Here is a 23,701-nt window from a genome sequence, read left to right as displayed (position 1 = left end):
TGTGAGGACAAGGTAGTTGGTGATGATGGTTGAAGCTGAAAATTAGGCGTTTTTCACAATACAAGGACCATTGTTGTCGAGTGTACCTGGAAATCTATATGAGATAGAGCGCTCTACCTGATTTCAGATTGTAGAGCACAAAAATACGCTCAAAGGGATTTTGAATCATACATCTAAATGTTAACAATCGGAAGATATTGTTGATCAAAAATAAAAATCATCAAAATTGATTTTTCCTTCAAATTTCACTCATTTTTGAAAAAATCATAATTCAGCACTCATTGGAGATAGAGAGTTCCGAATGATCTCATTTTATTCAGAGTTTTATGTTCTAAAAAAAAGTCAAGAGCAAATTTTTCTGTCCGATTACGATATTTGGCAGAAAGGCAGAAATAGCTGAAAACTGGAAAATGAGCCGAAAATACGAGGTTTTTGGGCCACTCTGTATGTAGCACAAGGAAATTTTGCATAAAGAAATTGGTTCTGGACTTCTCTTATGTACCCAAATAATATATTAGAAAATCAGAACTACAATATAAATTGCTTGCACTAATGTATATAGTGACTGGACTATAATACTAAAGACGGGCAATAGAAATGAAAGTTTGTGAAGTAGGCCTAAACGTTGTAAATAGACCTAAGTCTCAATCAGCTGAAATCACGTGTCGGTACCTGAAGGATAGTCTGTGTGACAACTCCCAAAGGCATCAGCTGTTTAATTTGATTAAAAAAATTGTAGCAATTATAATTAATTGTTATTAATATTAATAAATTAATTATTATAATAATTCATCTGACCAATGATAAATCACTACATTTTTTTCGTATGCACTTTCAATGTTATCTTGTTATATCCCCAAAAAGAATGAAGGAGTGAGTCAATTTATTGTCCAGCGAACTCTATTTATGTATAATGGTTCAAACTTCAAAGAGTACCTATGTGTTGAAAGTTTGGAGTTGATTGATCAAAGCGTACTAAAGTTATTGCAGAAAATATAACGAAACAGACAGACCACGATTTTAACCTTGAGTAAGTAAGAACTCGCTGACGCTCGTTCAGTTATTTTATATTTTTTCTAATATTATTATCTAGCGGCTACAACCGCTACCAGTAGCGACTGAGCGGCTATATTCGCACAGCTAGAATCGTAGTCGTCTCTAAGGAAATGTACCTTTACTAGACAAGGCTATAATCCAGATTTTATTATCTTGTTAATTGATAGGCCTGCTCATAAATCATCTTGGCAGTAAAAAAGATCGATTTTGATAAAAGTATAACGAAAAAGAGTCTTAAAAGATATAGCTACTGTCTGAATGAAAACCTAGTACCTAATTGAATATTATTTCAATGCAAGCAAAATTCAGAAACTAGACAGAAAATAGCAACATTTGGATTAGATAGCAGCTTCTAAATTCAGATTCACTGTTCTATCATTAACATTTCATCTCGAATGGATTGTGGTTGATTTATTATTGTAATAAAGCTCGAGTACATCACAGTTAGGAATATTATTGCAAATGCAATCATTGTTAATTTTTAAACTCCATGCAGGCAGGCAGGCAACTGGACAACGTTGAAGGAAAATCATCAAACATTTCAACTCAATCAACCGTTTATTCAAATCTAACATGATAGAATTGGGGTTGAGATTAACAGGATAGAGTCAAGAAAAAATCGATGAATTTCCTCTTTGATGTAGACGAAAACATTAAGAAAGTTTCAATTTCGACTGGATACTATTTTTTATATAGCTAGTAAAAGAGTAGTGTCTTCACAACAGTTACAAATATGATAAATAATTTCAAACCGATAATAATTTAAATAATTTGATAAGAATAAATTTCATTTTACACAGTTATTACTCGTATAGCGTGTCTTTTTCCAATAGAAAAACAGTACACATAAAAACTGAAGAAGTTTAAAAATCAATGTATACCAATACGTGTACAATCCATAAGAATAGACCTACATTTGAAATGTTAATACTGTTGAAGTGAACATGAACAATATGTGTTGTTCTACAAGAGTAGAGATCACTCAAGAGTAGAGTTCTTGACATCAAATGCAATAAGAAGACTGAAAAATTCAATGGTATTTTGTTCAAAGATTTTCTATGTATTATTTTCTATATTTTATGTATTCTATAATTAGTAAATTTAGTAGAATCAATTGGAGAATATATTATTCTACAAGCAAATTTCAAATTTGAAGTACTGTTACCGTGGTTTAAAAAGGTTTTAAAAAAATAAAATTTATCAATATTACAAACTAGAGAATTTTCATATTCAACAGTAAAAAACAATTTATCATTAAAAACAACACTAAACCTTAGGTAGAAGATTTTCAATATGTATAGTGGTATTAAGTATGGCATAGTATTTATTTCTAAAGAAAATTATGATTAATCAGTTCAATGTGAACTAGCTAGTGGAGAAATATTCTATATCATACAAAAATATTATTTTAATTGAATAAAATCACTTTCAATTCAATCAAAGTAGAAAGGAATACATAAATCCTTTTTCAGTTGCATAGGTGCATTGGTGACAATGTAGCCTAACTAGTAGATAAATATCTAGATGAAACCAAATAAGTCTACTTCAAGATCAATGGAGGCTCACTAAGACATTAGAGTATCAGATCAATTATTACATTCTGTGAGTGAATTATATTATTATACTCAATCAAAACAAGATCTTCATTGCAAATAGATGAACAAAAAGCAGTTAAAATCACTAACAGACATTTCGTGATTCTTACTGTTGTATCCTTATGTTTTTTAATAATAAATTAACTCATTGATAGGAAATTATAACACTTTATTTTTTGTTTACTCTCATCATAATAATGTCCAATGTAGTGAACAATTTCCCTCCAGCCAATTTAGCATAGACACATTCATAACCAGGAAAATGGTGTTGTGGAATAAACATCTGTGGGTTCACTGTAATTTTATAATCTGCAAAGAGACGTATGTCTCCATTGGGCTTCACAACTGGAACCACTGGGGTGGCCCAATCAGAGAATTGAATTTTACTTATAATACCTTCAAGTCTGTGTATTTCACTTTCAATCTGCGACTGAAGAGCAAAGGGAAATGGTCTTGCACGCTTGAAGATGGGTTGGGCATCATCCTTTAGTCCAATTTCATAAGTGTAATCTTTTGCTACTCCAACAGTATTTTTGAATAAATTCGTGTGTGCAGTCAATAGTTTGTTCAAGTCTGGGTTGTTTGTGAATTCAAGATTTTTTATTCCGTGGTATTCAGGGAGAATATTAAAGGAATTTATCCAATCTCTACCCATTATTGAGCTGCAGTCCTCTTTTGTGATGTATAGTTTAAGTGTTTCCAATTTGTTGTTGTAGCTGGCATGCACATAAATAACTCCTAGCGGATGTATTTCAGTATTTCCATAGGTTCAGAAAATTTTGCTGGTGGGCAAAATTTTTCTGCTACCTTTACTAGGGATGCTTTTGAGTGTTTTATTACTGATCACAGTAGCTCCACTTCCAGTATCCATCCAATCAGTATCGTGGCCATTGATTTGTACAGTGACTATAACTGGCGGAGGGTTACTGATACTGGATTCTATGTTGTAGATAGGCACTTGTTCATCATCGTGTGTCTCACAGTCATCCAAAACTGAAGTTTCATCTTGATTGTCAACATTTGTTGCACGGCAGACATCAAGACCATTGATGCGTTTTGCATTTTGTGGTTTTGTGTTTTTGCGTTTCCTTGCAAGGCAGACATCAAAAACATGGTTGTCTCGTTTGCAATACGAACAGAATAAATGTTTTTTAGTGCAGGATTTTGCAATGTGATTTGACTCTCCACACCGATAGCACTTTCGTTGTCCTGAATCTATGCTGTTAAATGAAATTTGCATAAGACTGCTTTTAGTATTATCAAGGATACTCTGTGTGCTCATTGATGCCTTTTCAATTGCTAAGGCAATCTCTACTGTTTTCTCCAGAGTAATATCGTCCTCCTCAAAAAGTCTATCTAAAATTGATTTTGAACGTTGGCCACTAACAAAGATGTCTCACAGCATTGTTGACAATGTATCATTATTGTATTTACATGGGACAGCTAACTTACACAACTCAGACAAATAAATGCTTATTGTTTCACTTTCTTGTTGTTTGCGATTGATAAACGTATGCCGAGCTGGAATAACTAATGGTGCTGGGCTTAAATGATTTTTCAACAGTGTTTAAATCGTTAAAAGTCTTGGATGCAACATTCTCTGGGTATAATAGAGTTGTCAGGAGACTGAAAAGTTTTGGTCCAATTAGCGAAATAAAACACTGAACCTTTTCATTGTCTGGTAAATTTTGAACTTCAAAGTAGGCAGTTAACCTATCAGTGTACGAGTCAAAGTCTTCCAAGGATTCATCAAACCTGTCAAATGGAATTCCACTTGGTGCTTTTTCACGATTGTCACTGGCATTCGTATTTATTAACGTTTGAGTCAATTCACTTTGTCTAGTAACTATGGTGAGTAAAGTCTGAATAGAAGATTCCAAACGTTCAATCTCGCTCATCTTGACGTTGTAGTAGTTTAGCGTATTACTCAATATCCAATACTCACATAATGTAGGTTACTTATCTCTCGACTGCGCCATTCTGTTGTACCGGTGTAAGTGCACGTCCAGTGCCAACATACCTATTATCAAATTTCTGGTTGGGATCGATTTAGTATGTTATTTTGAGCACAAAATCATAAAAATTAAACGGCGCTCGCTATTGTTTTTTAAATAAACTAAGTTCAAAGTAGCACAATTTCACATGCATTTAACCTATGAGTAGCAGCCATTTTGATTATTGAAATCATCAAATTATGATATTCCAAATCTGAGTTTTTCCTAACCCATTGCTTTTCCTAACCTAAGCTTTCCTAACATAAAGCTTTTCCTAACCTAAAGCTTCTCCTAACCTACAGCTTTTCCCAACCTTAGCTACTTATAGGTTAAATGCATGTAAAGTTCTGCTACTTTGAACTTAGTTTATTTTAAAAACAATAGTGAGCGCCGTTTATTTTTTGTGATTTTGTGCTCAAAATAACATACTAAATCGATCCCAACCAAAAATTTGATGACAGGTATGTTGGCACTGGACGTGCACTTTAGCCGTTGTAACCTTAGTTTTTTTAATATTAAATTAACTCATTGATAGGAAATTATAACACTTTATTTTTTGTTTACTCTCATCATAATAACTTTGTATTGTACATGGCCATATGAATCGAATCGTCAGCCAGTGCCTTCTTAATCGGTAATCGGAAGGTATATGACACTTACATCAATGTTTATGATGATCTGTGAGCTCAAGTCTGGGTACAACTGCTAATGTAATGAGTAATGGAAGGTTTGGTAAACATGAAACAATTATTGTAAAAATAGAGTAATAGGATACAAATGAATAGAATATGGTTTTCATATTAGTTGAATCTACCTACATTAGTTTCAAGCCAATTTTATCCATATAATCACAAATCATAGGTGAGGAACATCAGGCTCAACTCAAAACTACTCATCTACCAAATTTAGATTAAACAATACTGTGCACAAAAATTGTTATCTTCAAAACTTGAAACTTGTTATCACAAAAAATTGATAACCACATACAAGTATTATTTTCTACCTCTCGAAGCTAACTAATTGAGCTGTGCGTCTTGGACTTATGACTCATTTATAGCGATATTTGATTAGTCTCAAAAACAAGTCAATCTAATAATTACAAGTACTTCCTGATAAACCAGCCTTACAATTGTTAGTTTACCTTTCTCAAACTATTAGTTACAGTAAACCACTCGGCAAAATATATTACTGTATAACACGTGATGCTGCATTTAGGAAGACTTGAGTTTTGCGTTTTTACTATTTAGAATAAGAGTGGATACTGCAATGGATGTACTCAGCGCTGTTGAGAGGATAAAGTTGGTCAGAAGAATCGTGTCAGCAGAGTCCATGTAGATTGTAAATACTCTAGCTGAAAACAGACAAATCAATCAAATAAAACTAACACAATTTGCTGGATTTACTTTCAATATAATTATAGAACCAAAAAGGCTACAGATTGTGAAGAATGGTTGAAAAATATCTTAATTAATTAAATATCAATACTATGATGAATTGCAAAAACTAAAATAGAATTTAGTACGAAAATCCTAAAACCTGGCAAAATTACAAACAATAATTTGCAATTCCAGCTCAGTAATGATTGAGAGCTCGACGAGAGCGGTCGTATCGGAGTGGTTGCTGCGTCAGCTGTGCAAAGTTTAAACGTTCTGTAACAAATTGTTTCGTACTAGTGAACCGTGCTGTGGTGAATATTTTATTTGAAGATTTAAAAATGTCTTGTCTTATTTGCTCTAAATCCGTTCGGAATACAGGTAAGCTGATTTCATGTGTCGACTGTGAAGCAAGTTTTCATATAGGATGTGTGAAAATGACCAAGGACGACGCGGACTACATAAACAAATTTGGAGATATAGCAGCTGTTCCTCTACACGTCGCAAAAGTATGGTTAGTGAATCGACAACAGGAAACAAGTAGGCGACTCTTCAAGAACTCGCAGGAGTTAATTGCAGGAAATCAGACGTCGATGAAGGAGAATATTAAAAGAATGGAGTTAGAGCTTGGGAGATCAATTGAATCATGTCATCAGGCGATTAACGCCATCGATATGCTTTCAACAGAAGTAGCTAGCCTCAGGAAAGAAAATGCAGAACTGAAGGAGCGCGTCGAGGATATGGAGCAATACTCAAGATCTAACACGATGGAAATAAATGGTATACCCAAAAAACAGGATGAAGATGTAACAGAAATCATTTGTAGAATGAGCGAAGCATTAGGACACAAAATAAAAGCAGATGCAATCGACATTTGTCACAGACTAAAAAGAAAAGAAATGAAAAAGCTACCTCCACCAATCGTTGTTAAGTTCGTTCGTAGAACAGACAAACAAGTAATATTGAATAAAAGGAAAGTTACGAGGCAGTTTTCTACAAAGCAGATGGGAGAAACAACGGACCATCCAGTCTATGTGAACGAAAGTCTAGCATCTATGCGAAGAAGGATTTTTGCCATGGCGAGAGAGATCTTCAAAAGAGGCGACATCAAATACCTATGGATCAAGGAAGGGAAGATTCTACCAAAGAAGACGGAACACCAGTTATTGAACTCAAGAACAGTGAACAAGTGAAAAAGTTGAGCGTGAAAAAAAATCAGAGCAGCCAGGAAAACCAGAAAATAACAATATAAGTAAAAATGTAAGTGTGTAAAAATGTCATCAGAGATAAGTAACAGACAAACACTAATTATTCATCAAAATATACGCAGTCTGCGAAGTAATTTCTATTTACTCTTAGTGTAAATTAATGAGGGAATTAGAAAACAAATCCGCTAAATATAGTCTTGACAGAAATATGGATACTAGAAAATGAAATAGACTTATATCATAATTATGGAGCACTATTCAGTGCATGGTAATTTTGATCATAACTACAGAGTAGGAGAAACTTTGGTTTATATTAGCAGTGAAATAACGTTCAAAACAAAGACAATAGATTTTATTTCAGCGGACTGTGTACATATACAAGGTGATTCTTAATTATGGTAAAGTAATTTAATACGTGATAGTAGAGGTGAAAATAAGAAAAAAGTTCTCATAAACATATTAGTCCAGTCACTATATACATTGGTGCATGCAATTTATATTGTAGTTCTGATTTTCACAAGGTGATAGTTCTGATTTTGACTATGCAAAAACCTTCTGTTTTCGGCTCATTTTCGAGTTTTCAGCTATTTCTACCAAATCTCGTGATCGGAAAGAAAAATTTGCTCTCGCTTTTTTTCAGATCATAAAGTTCTGAATAAAATGAGATTATCTGGAACTCTCTATCTCCAATGAGTACTGAGTTATGATTTTTCAAAAATGAGTGAAATTTGTTGGAAAAATCAAGATTTTTGATGAATTTTAGTTTTTGATCAACAATATCTTCCGATTGTTAACATTTAGATGTATAATTCGAAATCCCTCTGGGCGTATTTTTGTGCTCTACAATCTGAGATCAAGGAGAGCGCTCTATCTCAAATAGATTTACAGGTACACCTGACAACAATGCTCCTTGTATTATGAAAAACACCTAATTTTCAGCTTCAACCATCATCACCAACTACATTGTCTTCACATTGATATTTCGCACAATTAAATAAGTTCATGAAATCATGTTCTATGAGAATCACCCGCTAGATGCACTCCATTTCAGTATTTCCTAGTGGAGAAGCTCGCTTAAGGACACCTCAAGGATCAAAATTTCAAACACTTATAACTTTTGACACAATGCTCAGATTTCATCATACTACACTTCATTCTTCTCGGCTCGTCGAGGCGGTCCAAAATCATACATCATAAGTCAAATTTGGTCGGAAAATGGAAAATTTATTGTTGAGTGTACTCAAGCCCATATTCCAATACACAAAAAATGGCCAATTTCTATATTCAAAGCTGCATGTCCTGTGAAATTCTCCTGATAAAATCTCCAATTTCCACTCCAATAGATAATACTTTCGATTCCAATACAATTCGAAAGTTACAGAAGATTTTAAAAATGGCGATTTCAATTTTTAGATTTTTTTCGTGATTTTACTGTTGATCAAGAGTTTCTAAAACGAGTCTGATACATCATAGAAACTCACGATTGATTCCAAATTGTAGATAAATTCATCCTCTACGAGCTCAGCTGCCTAAAATCCATCTTGAATCTCTCTGGCATATCATAGAACTGCCAAAACTATTGATATGAGAAAAATATCTACAATTTCCGGATTTTTTTCAACAATTGAGTCTCACTTTACGAATACATTTTTTCATGTATCGTTTACAGCAGATGAAAGAAGAAATGCTATTGCACATTTCAAGATCAGGTAATGATTTTTATAATAAGGGCTTTGAATATAGAAATCTGCCATTTTTTGTGTATTGGAATATGGGTTGAGTACACTCAACAATAATTTTTTTATTTTCCGACCAAATTTGACTTATTATGCATGATTTTGGACCGCCTTGACGAGCCGAGAAGAATGAAGTGTAGTAGGATGAAATCTGAGGATTGTGTCAGAAGTTATAAGTGTTTGAAATTTTCATCCTTGAGGTGTCCTTAAGCATGCCTCTCCACTAGGAAATACTGAAATGTAGTGCATCTAGCGGGTGATTCTCATAGAACATGATCTCATGAACTTATGTAATTGTGAGAAATATCAATGTGAAGACAATGTACTTGGTGATGATGGTTGAAGCTGAAAATTAGGTGTCTTTCACAATACAAGGAGCATTGTTGTCAGGTGTACCTGGAAATCTATTTGAGATAGAGCGCTCTCCCTGATCTCAAATTGTAGAGCACAAAAATACGCCCAGAGGGATTTTGAATTATACATCTGAATGTTAACAATCGGGAGATATTGTTGATCAAAAACTAAAATTAATCAAAATTGATTTTTCCAACAAATTTCACTCATTTTTGAAAAATCATAGCTCAGTACTCATTGGAGATAGAGAGTTCCGAATGACCTTATTTTATTATACAGAATTTTATGGTCTAAGAAAAAGGCAAGAGCAAATTTTTCTGTCCGATTACGAGATTTGGCAGAAATAGCTGAAGACTAGAAAATGAGCCGAAAATACAAGGTTTTTGTGCCACTCTGTATCTAGCACAAGGAAATAATGCATGAAGAAATTGGTTCCGGACTTCTCTTATGTACCCAAATAATATATTAAAAAATCATAACTACAAATTAAATTGCAAGCACACCCCCTTTTTTATGTCTATATTGACTGGACTATATATCCATAAACGCTTCATTTATCTAGCTATACAGGGTGAAAGATGTCGCCCGGAATTCAGTTCCACTGGTGAAATACACCGATGTTGAATTTTTTGGGGACTAGTTTTTGAAAAACGTATGAAGGATTCATATGGAAAAATATCTGAAAAATTGAATAAAACTAGTCTGGAAGCTGTAGTATGAGTAGTTTTGAGAAAAAGGTTAAAATATGCAAAAATTCTAAGTAGAAAAACACAGACTTCTACGTTTGATGCCCAATAACTTTCTTTAATGACCAGTAAACTGTAATATTACATTTTCTTCTCACATTGAAATCGAATCTTCAATTCGAGATCTATGGAACTTTATAGTAAATATCAGAGTCATCAATAGACGGACAAACTTTTTGACGGAGAATTTATTATCGTAAATGTTTGTTGCATTGTTCCATGGTGTCACCGAGGCAGGGTTAACAAAATTACTAGATAAATGGTTTATTTAAATCGAGATATATATAAAAATTTAAAATAATAGTTTCAAAATAAAGTTTTATTGAGAACAGATGTAGAATGTGAATTCTAAACTTGTAAGTTATAATTTTTTGGTGATGTGTCTGTAAAATCTATACTGAACAAGGCGTTGGCTTTGTGACTTGCAACTTAGGTTTTTCCTGTTCAGCCCTCTCTAGAAAAATGGCTGGCTACGAGTGTTGTTGTAAAATTTTGCTCTGAATCATTTTCGTTTATTAATGTTTTAAATTGAGTTTTATACAAATTTTTGTGTTCTATTTTGTTAAGATATAGCTAATTTGTGTCTTCAAGCAAATAGCCACTGTTTTTCAACTGTAAACTAGATAAGTATTTTAGTTCGTAGTTACTCTAAAAATAATTAGGCTTAAGATATAGTTCTTTGTGTATTTGTATAAATTCATCTGAAGATTATAAGTTCATTTGCTCTGAAAACTGGATTTCTCATTCATAGGCGATAGATCCATTCACAATTTATCAAGAATCTATTTCATTGGAGCCGACAACTATCCTTAGGTTAATAGGTGGAATGCTATTCCAACCGATTTAAGGAAAAATTGGTAGCACGGCAAATGTTACCCCTGTGGTGGGACAGAATTACAAAATAAATATGTCCCAAATGGTACACCATGAAATCCCTGGTTATAGAAATTATTAGTGGATAGATATCTTGATAGGTTATGAATGGTTTGTTGCTGAGTGGGAAGTCGGTTCAAGAGAGATCAAGTTTTAATGAATCAGTGCATATTACAAAATGGCAAACATTAAAAATGATCGGAATCTTATAGCATTCTTAACACAAAAGTTTGATGATTTGAAACAAGATCAAAGTGCTAGGTTTGATGAGATGAAGCAAGAATTTGCTAGCATTAGACTAGAGCAGGTTAGTATAAACCTTCTATTGAAAGATGCACATGAAACATTGAAAGATAATCATGAAGATGAAAACAAATTGAAGCAGGATAATAGTAGTGTTAAGTTACAGGATCAACTCATTCAAGTTTCTGACAATGTAGGCCTAGTTACTGTTGTTGAAAAAGTCAACCCTAATGAGATAGTAGAATTGAGTAAAGAAGTAGGTAGGGAGTTGTCTTCACTGAAAGTCAACTATCATGAAAGTAATATTGCTACATTGAAGGTTAGGAAAACTATAAACAAAGTGAATGATTACATGAGACAGGTTTCTGTAGAGGTTAGGAAAAATGTAAACAAAATGAATCTTGCTTTGAGTCAAGTTGATGAGTTCAACTTTCAACTGAAAATTGAAAAGGTGTATGCAATGCATTCTCAAGTGAACATGACTAACTTTTGTAGACAAAACGGCTTTGTTGAAACAAATGAACCCATGAATAAAATCATGTTCTTGAAGAAAACAAAGCACAAAGTCACTATTGATGTGTTAGTATTCAAAGGTTGTTTCAAGTTGCTTATTTACAAGATGATGACAGTGAATCAAATAATGAAAGGGTATTCCCCAACACACAATGATTAGGAATCCTGTGTTATGCCGGGATTCAGAATAGCATAATCGCTACACAGTGTATGGTAAGAGTCCATAATTGTGTCTTTTTTCTTTCCTGTAGCCTATTTTTCTTGGCCCTTAATCTTTTCAATTTTCGATTCTTTCCTGTCTTTGTGTAATGTTCAGTAAATTTCTTCTATGATGCATATCTTAACCAATCTTGTCCATAGTCATTTAAATTGTATTCTTCTGAAATAATATTAGAAGTTGAAATAGTAGCTTATTTTCCTAATCTTTAAATTGTTGATAAAACTTAACTTTTCTAAAATCTATCCATTGTTGTGTAAATAATTGTTTGCTTGCGGTATATTTTTTCATCATGTATTACATATTTTAATCATGTCTATTTTTTTCAGGTATTATATTAGGTAATTAGGTTTTTCAGAGCAATTTTGTCCCATGTTCTCATCTTTCATTGCATATTGTGCCATAAGCCATATGTAATTAGGTTATAGTTTTCTTCTGGGCTTTTAACCCATTTTGCATTTTATTTTTTTTGCTGTCCAATACTTTGGATTTTTGGTAGACAAGTAGGTGTGATTCTTTTAGAGGTGTGGGCGTGAACCACATACGGCTGGACTTGATTATCTGACCTACTTGTTTGCGATATAAAAAACCTTATGACTGCAACATCAAATGTTTGTAAAAACTTTTGCATACTTTTGTTTTTGTGGTCCGATACTAGAGTCTGCTATCACATTGCCTTACAGACATCTAGGAACTATCCACCCAGTCACAATAGTCAACATTTTTTCCTTCACCAGTTGTTTTTGTGGGAGTGATAGCTCACAATTATAACAAATTAGAGTCATACTTGGAATTTACAAAATTCCATAGTAGTATATTTTATTAAATATACTTCCTCATGAAAGTTCAGTACTGACATGTAGGATAGGCTCTAATTAATCTTTCTCTTCTTTGTATTGTTTTAGGGAATTTATTTACCCAGTTTTCTTTTTCTCTTTTTTGTATTTTTTAGGGAACTTATTTACCCATTATTCATCTTGATCATCTTTGTATTATAATCTTGAAATGTTTGTACTTATTATACAGTCTTTAAATTATAAATTATGTTATTATAATAAATAAACGTCAAAATTTGAAAGTATTAATGAATTCTGTAGCCATATATATGTGATGTATTAATGAAAGTTAGCTTGAATAATAATGTTTTTATTGAATAAAAACGTTTTGTTATATTATTAATTGAAATAAGTTTTTTGTGATTGATATCTTTTTCAAAATTTTAAAACTGTTTGTTCTATAAATTTTGATATGATTGATTATCGTTTGAAATGGATGCTGGAGTGTATGTAGAATTTTTAGTGGGGTTTGTTGATTAGAATTTTGCTGGTATGTGATTGTTTTTTGAGATGGAAACCCATTATTGCCTAAAGAAGGAATAACAGAGGTTATGACTTAGAGAGGCAGTAATGAGATAATATTTTTTGTGTTGATTACTTATGTTGATTGCCATAGATGCAAAATAATGATTAATAATGTTGATTGCCATAGATGCAGATTATTTATGAATATTGTTTGCCTTTGAAGCAAAATATTATTGATGTTTTGAATGGTTTCTTGTTAATGATTGATAGTAAAGTTTTGTCATGAAATGTAGTTTGTGTTTAGAACATTGAAAAGTCGAAATAAACTGTAGTATCCAACAAGCGATGATTAACAATATTAAATAATTTGCTTTTTATACAATTTTTGAAAACAAAATTAAAACTAAATAATTTTGAAACCCTGAATGATAAATCATAAATGTGAAATGAACTTGCTATAAATGCTATAAATGAAATGTTATACTAAATGATAATGAAATGCAGATATATTATGAAATGATTGTGAATAGAAGACCAATTGTCTGAAATTATTGAAATATGTATTGAAATTAATTTTTGTTGTGATGATCTGATGTTTTTTACAATTTTGATAATGATACAGGGTGTTATGAAATTCTATTTCTATTTTGAAGAATGGATTAAATTTTGATATTTGAACAGTGAATAGATGAAAATGAATTTTTTAAATTTATCATTGATATGTCCATATTTCACAATTTATGTATTGCTGACTGTATAATAGGATGTTAACAAATTTCAACTTCATAAATATTTAAAAATAATTTTCATGTGTATTAGATTGTATTGATAGCCTAATCAAGATTTTCTTTTTAGTTTATAAGCATTTTAAGATAACAGGTACAGCACAGACATTAACATTGAAATAGTTATCATGTGAATCTCGAAATCAGCAACAAGTGAACGCCATGAAGAGTGTTAAGAACATTTGGGTGATTTTCGAACTAGTGTGACATAACTACGCCAATATCTACGCCAATATCTACACCAATAACTACGCCAAAATCTACGCTGATGCCTACACTAATAACTACGCCAATGTCAACACCAATATCAACACCAATAACTATGCCAAAATCAACGCCTACGCCAATGTCAACACCAATAACTGCGCCAATGCCAATATCTACGCCGATGCCTGCGCCAATGCCAATGCCTGTGCCAATGCTGATGCCAAAATCAACGCCGATGCCTGCGCCAATGCCAATAGCTACGCCAATGCCTGCGCCAATGCTGATGCCACCGCCAATATCTACGCTGATGCCTGCGCCAATGCCAATGCCTGTGCCAATGCCAATAGCTACGCCAATGCCTGCGCCAATGCTGATGCCACCGCCAATATCTACGCCAATGCCGACACCAAAGCATACGCCAATAACAATGCCAACGCTTATTGCTGACTTTGTATCTCAAACTTCAACACTACTACATTACCTGGAGGTAATTGCCATCCATGTTCACATTCACAACTTTGAATTCAGAAGAACAGTCACAGTATCATGAAAGAATTGATTCAAAAAATCCTCTCCTAAATTATTCCTGTATGCAGAACTCTAAACCTTGAAAGCTGAAAATATCAAAAAACCAAACCTTACCTAAATTAATCCTCACCTAAATTAATCCTGTATGCAGCGTCTATCTCTTTTCCAAAAAAAAAAAAAACGAATTACATTGTCATTTCAAGCCTGAAATGTACATTGTATAATTACAAATATGATACAAAATTTACGTGACTCTGTATTGAATTTGGAATGCAGCCGTCTACTACAAGCATGAAGCAATGCTAACTGAGATGTCACCTGTATCGAGTTTGGTATGCAGCCGTCTACTACAAACATGAAGCAATGCTAACTGAGATGTCACCTGTATCGAGTTTGATATGCATCAGTCGACTACAAGTATCAGCCCAACACTACGTGCATCCAGATCAGCCCAACACTAACGTCATCACATTGGAGTCACACTTAACTGAAAATCATACTGAGTGCCTTAACGGACTGTTTTCCAAAATGTGCATCAATAAAATCAACCGCGTCAATAGTGAAAGAAATGAACATTTTTTGATTTATTGAAATTTTATGTGAAAATTAAATGTAACAATTCATCAATTCATTAAAAAAAAATAATAATAATAATAAAAATAATAAATTTTTCATTCAACATACTAAATTTTTTTATGCAATAAAAATTAAATTTTTCTATCTATTAAATTTATGTGCAATTTCAAAAAACTATTCTTTACATATTAAACTTTCTGTTGAGATATTTTCCTTTAAATTATAAAGATAAATCAGAAGTAATATTGATATTCTATATTTTGAAATATTGTTTGGAAACATATAACAAACGCTATTGATGAATTTTTATAATAATTTTCAATATTATTGGATGACATGTAATGTTTTTCTAGAAAAAATTGTTACTGTTCTCAAATTTAAATTTCAACAATTTTCATTAGGGTCAATGTAAATTTTTTCTTTAAATTTTCAAACAGTAAAATTTTTTATGTCAAGAGGGGGGTATTTGTAATATTACATTTTCTTCTCACATTGAAATCGAATCTTCAATTCGAGATCTATGGAACTTTATAGTAAATATCAGAGTCATCAATAGACGGACAAACTTTTTGACGGAGAATTTATTATCGTAAATGTTTGTTGCATTGTTCCATGGTGTCACCGAGGCAGGGTTAACAAAATTACTAGATAAATGGTTTATTTAAATCGAGATATATATAAAAATTTAAAATAATAGTTTCAAAATAAAGTTTTATTGAGAACAGATGTAGAATGTGAATTCTAAACTTGTAAGTTATAATTTTTTGGTGACGTGTCTGTAAAATCTATACTGAACAAGGCGTTGGCTTTGTGACTTGCAACTTAGGTTTTTCCTGTTCAGCCCTCTCTAGAAAAATGGCTGGCTACGAGTGTTGTTGTAAAATTTTGCTCTGAATCATTTTCGTTTATTAATGTTTTAAATTGAGTTTTATACAAATTTTTGTGTTCTATTTTGTTAAGATATAGCTAATTTGTGTCTTCAAGCAAATAGCCACTGTTTTTCAACTGTAAACTAGATAAGTATTTTAGTTCGTAGTTACTCTAAAAATAATTAGGCTTAAGATATAGTTCTTTGTGTATTTGTATAAATTCATCTGAAGATTATAAGTTCATTTGCTCTGAAAACTGGATTTCTCATTCATAGGCGATAGATCCATTCACAATTTATCAAGAATCTATTTCATTGGAGCCGACAACTATCCTTAGGTTAATAGGTGGAATGCTATTCCAACCGATTTAAGGAAAAATTGGTAGCACGGCAAAACAAATAATTTTTTGCAATAAAAATTGTAGAGAATTTAATTCAGTAAAGAATTATGTAAGCTGTGTGAACTAAATTAAAATGAAAGTTAAATAAAATGTATTCTTATGTAGTACATTACACCACAAAAATTTGCTGTTTTATGAGGAGAGAACTAATAACTCATAGGTTGTAGCTGATTGCAAATAAAATATTCGGTTTTTTATGAAAAGTTTCATTTTTATATGAAAGTAACATAATTATCTAAATGACATTAAACTTATACCATAAGACTAAAGATGATGATCAAAGTGACCTCCGTTGTTCTTAATGCATATGTTCAGACGTCTTCTCATCGATTGTCGGACCTGTTCAAATATTCCAGGAGTCTGCTTTATCATTTCTATTCCGTTCAAAATCCTTAATCGGATTTCTTCAATGGTATCAATCGGAGTATTGTATACTAAGGTTTTCAAGTGTCCCCAAAGATGAAAATCCAAAGGATTTAAGTGTAGTTACCTAGCTGGCCATTGTACTGGCCCACCTCGGCCTATCCATTGATTTGGAAACCTGTGATTCAGGTGTTCACGAACAGCAAAACTGAAGTGTGCTGGAGCTCCATCATTCATAAACCAAATGTTTTGGCGCAACTGAAGAGGTACATCTTCAAGTAAGATAAATAGCTCCTCTCTCAAAAAGTTTAAGTAGATTATGCTATTAAGCCGGGGAGGAAGCTCAAACAAAAGTAGATGATCTCCTATGATCCTGCCCAAATGTTTACTGAAAACTGATGTTGTGGACGATTAGGATTGATGGCATGAGGTTTCTCAGCTGCCCAAATATGTTGGTTGTGGACGTTATCGATAGCTGTTCTTGTAAAGTGTGCCTCGTCGGTGAATAAAACGGTTGTTTAGAAGTTTGGGTTAACAAGTTTTTCTAAAAACCATCGGCAAATACCAGCACGGGGAATACAGTCTCGTGGCAATAGAGTATGAACTTTCTGGAGGTGGTATGGATGTAATTGTTGCTCTTTTAGTATCCTCCAAATAATAGATTGAGTGACATTAAACTGCACTGACAATTCTCTTGTGCTCTTCTCTGGATGATCATGAATTTCATTAAGAACTTGTTCCTTTAACTCAACAGTACTAGTGGATCGGGGTCTACCTGCATAAATGTGCTCTTTGGACATCAAAGAACCTGTTTCAGACAGACGTTGATGGATAGTGGCAAAAAACCTTGAACTTGGACGTACTCCTTAGGAAAGTTCTCTTGAAACAAACGTCTTGCTTCAGTACTATTACAGTATCCCATCCCATACATTGAATGCAAGTCAGCTAATTCGGAGTATGAATAATGTCTAAAATTACCTGTCATTTTAAAAACAGTTAACACCTAACACAAAAAAGCAAAGTGGAATAATTACAAATAACTGGTTAATAGATTAAACAAAAAACACAGCGCGGTTACAGTAGGCCTAACTTACAGTTTGTTGTTTTGTTCAACAGTGAGCTAAAATATTCCTGAAAATAATTTTCAGCTGATAATTTGTTTTGAATACTTTCTTATTTAAAACAAACTGAACTTGCTGTTTTGGAACAGCTGTTATTTAAATCCAGGTTTTATTTGCAATCAGCTACAACCTATGAGTCATTGGTTCTCTCCTCATGAAACAGCAAATTTTTGTGGTGTAATGTATTACATAAGAATACATTCTATTTAACTTTTATTTGAATTTAGTTCACACAGCTTACATAATTCTTTTCAGAATAAAATTCTCCACAGTTTTCATTGCGTAAAATTATTTGTTCACTGGTCATTAAAGAAAGTTATTGGGCATCAAACGTGTTTTTCTACTTAGATTTTTTGCATATTTTAACTTTTTTCTCAAAAACTACTCACACTATAGCTTCCAGTCCAGTTTTATTCAATTTTTCAGATATTTTTCCATATGAATTCACCATAAGTTTTTCAAAAACTAGTCCCCAAACAATTCAGCATTGGTGTATTTCACCAGAGGAACTGAATTCCGAGCGAAATCTTTCACCCTGTATAGCTCGCTAATGAAGCGTTTATGGATACATGTTTATAAGTACTTTTTTCTTATTTTTACCTCTACTATCACGTATTGAATTATTTTACCATAATAATTATAATTCATTATGAATCACCCTGTATAATGTACATATTATTGACTGTGTTCATATTATAATATTTTGAATTTCAGTTGTTGGCTTCTTAAAGGTTGCAATCAAACTCACCAGAAATATTTCTTAATGAATTGACCTTGTACTTTGATCTTTGAAGAAATATATAATATTGTGACAAAGAGGCCTAAGTACTGGAATGTGTAGGGCAGGGGGAATGGGTGGAAAGTTCTAGGAGGTGGAACAAAGGGACACAAGTCACATTGTCTCCATCTGAATGATATCAGCCACACCACCTCTCAGTCACTCTCACTCCATCCCTTTCCTACTCATTCATCAGTGGAAGGTTCTGGACTTCTGGAGTATACGAGAACATTCTTTGGGAGCTTGATTGACAGGTGGTAAACAAAGAAGCGTCTCTGGAATAGTCTAGAAAGTTCGCAGCTAGTATTAAAGAGGGACAACTTGGACATGAGATTTGAGTATTGAGTTGACAGTGAACAGCGAGTGAAGGGACAGTGGTGAAGGGACAGAGTGAAGGGACACTTGTAGTGTTTTGATCAAATGAACTCTGTTTTTGAGTTCGGTGAAGTTAAAAAGTGTGTTTATCTATGGAAGTCAGTGTTTGTTAATCTCGTGAGTAAGAGTAACTGTAACGTTTGTTCTGTTAGAGTGTAAGTTTATGTTTACTGTTCAATTACTTCCTGGAGCTCAATATAATGAAGGCTTGCACTTAATTTCAAGTGTAATTGGTATGCAACCCGGTTCAGTTTGTCTTTTGTTCTAAAGAGATGTTGTACTGTATTTTTGATGAATAACTGTTGTGCTTGCTTTTGAGTTTTTTGTGCTGGTGTATTCTTGTTTTTTATCGTTATTTTTGCATAAGTAGGAGCTATCTGATTGTGTAAGCATTTGAGGTTATAGGATATCGCTGAGGATGTTTTCATAATCTTAATTCTTGTAGTCCTGTAGGTGTGGATGAGTTTTGTCCTTTCGGCAGAAATTCCTTGTTGGTTACCGTATCCATCTTGTTTTCACTATTATTATAACTATTGTATTTTAATATAACTTCAAAGTGGAAAAACACTCACATTCTTTGGTGTTACGACGACCGTTTCGTGCTGGTATTGCACATTCTCAAGCCCGACAGAAACTAAAGTATTTAAGGTTATGAGGGTGAGTATTTGGTCAGAGTGGGGGTGGAGGGGAGTTTTGGCGGTTGATGGAGGTGGATTTAAATGAGTAGGTCGAACAGAGTGTGGGAAGAAAAGTTGATTTGTTCATTGAGAATTATTGTTTGGCTGTTGTTTGGTGTATTTGTATATTTCAAACTGTTTGTATATTTAAAAATAAGAATATTGATGAGAAATCAACGAAAATATTTTTCATAATTGATAAATTCAAGATGGCGGTCATAACTGATAAATTATTTTAGCTATATAGATCGATTATACCACCAAAGTATTCACAACTACTCAAAATATAATTTTCTAGATATAAATTTCATTTCAATTAGTTTTTCCACGATTAATATGGTTTCAAAAACTTGGTAAGTACATTATTCGGGGACGAAATTTCACTTTCCACCCTGTACATTTATTCACAGTGGAGAAAACATACTACAGGGTGATTTTTTAGTCCTGTTACCCATTTTTGATGTAATTTATAAACGAAAATTTGGGTATTAATAAAAAAATAATATTTGTTATTTACAAAAGAAAATTGATATTTTATTACTCACATTTCTTAGTTACTTAAAATTATTACACCATATGCTCAAAATGTCCACCCATTGAGGTTATACACGCTCGGACTCTTTTCACCATATTAGCAGAAACCTTTTTCAGAGTTATATTGGAAATATTCGTGATTAAGTCTGTAATATTGGCTTTCAGTTCATCAATATTGTGAGGATTGTTTTTGAAGGCCTCAGACTTAATGTAGCCCCACAAAAAGTAATCAGGGAAAATGCTTCTTTTACACTCGCGTATGATTTCTAGCAAAATATTGATCCAGAATTAAAACCCATTGTTCTATGGTAAAAGACATTCTGTTCATAACACGACCGGAATCATCACAAAATGTTACACAGCTCAAGGATAATAAACTCGCACTGCCTTGTGTATACTGAGTGAGTAGGGCTACCAACTTCGTGCAACAAAACAAAATTTCCCTTTATTAGGGAAAAATTACCATATATATTAAAAATAGGGTAACAGGACTAAAAAATCACCCAGTATTACTGATTCTGTATTGTAGAATATTTCTAAAGCTTTAAAATTAAATCTGGTTGAGGGATTTATTCCATTTTTCACGGCTGGAGCGTCATTGGAAAAAGAGAGAATAGTACGGTTTGCAGCTGAAATCACGTTTTCCCCTCCATATTAGGCCTGTGCTAAAACTGACAATTGAAAATTCGTGTATCTCAATAATCCTTGATGGTACAGACTTGAAAATGGTATCAATCTCTTTGTTATCATGTGTAGAAAGAGAATATCTATGATGGCAATCTTAAAAATATTTGTCATCATTTGTATATAGCTGATATGATTTATTACTATCTCATAGAGAATGGAATGAATAGTTTGCTTATTATAATACGAGAAAACTTCTTCAATTTAAGAACTTAATAGTTGTCACTAAGTTAGTCACTATTGAGGTATTCTCCCTGAGATAGTCTAGATTGAAAAAATCTTCTTAGGGTTTTCAGAGTAGTTTCTTAATTATAGTCTACTCTACAAGCATACAGTGGATATATTCGATGTTAGAGGTTGTAAGACATTATAGCTTACTCGTAAGTTACTTACTGAAGTTCGTGAAAGCCGATATCAACCATGATGTGACGCTGACACTCTCTGCTCTCCCAGTCCATAATATTTCCCATAGTTGGATTGCTTTGCTGGATAATGAAACCGGAGTACATAAAGGCTGCAAAACCACGATTAAGATGTACAATTTTTAATAAGGAAAACTGTAGTACATATGGCTGCTTAAATGAATTATTCAATTCTAAATCCAATTCTTTAAATTGTGAATAATAACAATGAAAAGTAACATGTAGAAGTTGTTTATCTACAACAAATGTTCGATCCTTGTATGGTTTCCTTAGTTTTCCTGTTTGAAATGCAAACGTGTATGCTAGATCAAGTCTTTAATAGGCCTTCTTACAAATTAATGATGAAATATTTCAAGCTAAAAATGCAACTAAATTATATCTTGAGAGTTTTCTCTTATTAGTTCTTGTAGGCTATGGCTTGCTCTATTAAATTTGAAAGTTGTACGTAAGTTGAAAGGAATTAGTTCATATTTTATTACAATAATATTCAATATTCTATATTTTGTGAATTTGAAGTTTGTTTTCTGTTGTTTCAAAAGTTTTATTATTAACCTATCTGAATTTGAAATGGTTCGTTATTAGTTGTGAATTTTCAAGCTTAATGATTTGATATAGAAATTAATATGGACATAATGTGCATATTATTTTGAAAATTTAAAACAAAGTTGAGAAGTTTTGGGCAATAGCCTGTTTTTCCTTGAATGAATGAAGATCTTAATCAGATCCCATTCCTCATTCTGGATATATTGATCCAGCTGAAAACAAATTACCTAGTTCCAAACTAATACAGAATACGGTATATCATTTATTGGGCACTTTTTATCATGTATCGAGATGTACCGTAACAAGTCGGATGTGTGAAAGTGAATTACAATATTAGTAATAAGGTGATATTACCGATTCAACATATATCCATAAACGCTTCATTAGTGAGCTATACAGGGTGAAAGATTTCACCCGGAATCCAGTTCCTCTGGTGAAATACACCGATGCTGAATTGTTTGGCGACTAGTTTTTGAGAAACTTATGCTGGATTCATATGGAAAAATATCTGAAAAATTGAATAAAACCAGTCTGGAAGCTGTAGTGTGAGTAGTTTTTGAGAAAAAAGTTGAAATACGCAAAAAATCGAGGTAGAAAAACACAGACTTCTACGTTTGATGGCCAATAACTTTCTTCAATGACCAGTAAACAAATAATTCCTCGCAATAAAAATAGTAGAGAATTTAATTCTGGAAAGAATGATGTAAGCTGTGTAAACTAAATTCAAATAAAAGTTGGATAAAATGTATTCTTATGTAGTACATTACACCACAAAAATTTGCTGTTTTATGAGGAGAGAACTAATAACTCATAGGTTGTAGCTGATTGCAAATAAAATATTTTATTTTTTTTTATATGAAAGTAGCATACTTTCATATAAAAAAAAACTTTTCATAAAAAATCGAATATTTTATTTGCAATCAGCTCCAAATGACATTAAACTTATACCAAAAGACTAGTAGATCATGCCATTAAGCCTGGGAGAAAGCTCGAACAGAAGTAGATGATCTCCTACGATTCCTGCCCAAATGTTTACTGAAAACTGATGTTGTGGAAGATTAGGATTGAGGCATGAGGATTCTCAGCTGCCCAAATATGTTGGTTGTGGACGATAGCTGTTCTTGTAAAGTGTGCCGCTTCGGTAAATAAAACGGTTGTTAAAAAGTTTGGAAAAACAAGTTTTACTAAAAACCATCGGCAAATACCAGCACGGGGGATACAGTCTCGTGGAAATAGAGTATGAACTTTCTGGAGGTGGTGTGGATGTAATTGTTGCTATTTTAGTATCCTCCAAATGATAGATTGATTGACATTTAACTGCACTGACAATTCTCTTGTGCTCTTCTCTGGATGTTCATAAATTTCATTAAGAACTTGTTCTTCTAACTCAACAGTCATAGTAGATCGGGGTCTGCCTGCATAAATGTGCTCTTTGGATATCAAAGAATCTGTTTCAGACAGACGTTGATGAATAGTGGCAAAAAACCTTGAACTTGGACATACTCGGTTAGGAAAGTTCTCTTGATACGAACGTCTTGCTTCAGTACTATTAAAGTAGTGTCCCATTCCATACATTAAATGCATGTCAGCTAATTTGGAGTATGAATAATGTCTAAGATTACCTGCCATT

The 23,701-nt window shown here is 32.9% G+C and overlaps 1 protein-coding gene across 3 annotated transcripts in view; it reads right to left on the bottom strand.

The window, feature by feature from the left end:
* Positions 1-23,701, bottom strand: part of LOC111064602 (solute carrier family 66 member 3) — a 77,981-nt gene that overhangs the window by 37,101 nt on the left and 17,179 nt on the right. For 2 of the 3 annotated variants that reach the window (XM_039430684.1, XM_039430686.1), the window contains exons 3-4: positions 21,500-21,620; positions 5,886-5,996 (exon numbers count right to left, since the gene is read on the bottom strand). In XM_039430684.1, the coding sequence (XP_039286618.1) occupies positions 5,886-5,996; positions 21,500-21,620 (232 nt within the window). Of the gene's footprint in view, positions 1-5,834; positions 5,997-21,499; positions 21,621-23,701 lie in introns of all 3 variants that reach the window. The other variant, XM_039430685.1, reaches the window with a different exon arrangement.

This window comes from Nilaparvata lugens, chromosome 6, assembly GCF_014356525.2.
Source record: "Nilaparvata lugens isolate BPH chromosome 6, ASM1435652v1, whole genome shotgun sequence".
Lineage (NCBI taxonomy): Eukaryota > Metazoa > Arthropoda > Insecta > Hemiptera > Delphacidae > Nilaparvata > Nilaparvata lugens.
This window is presented reverse-complemented; position numbering and strand designations above follow the sequence as displayed.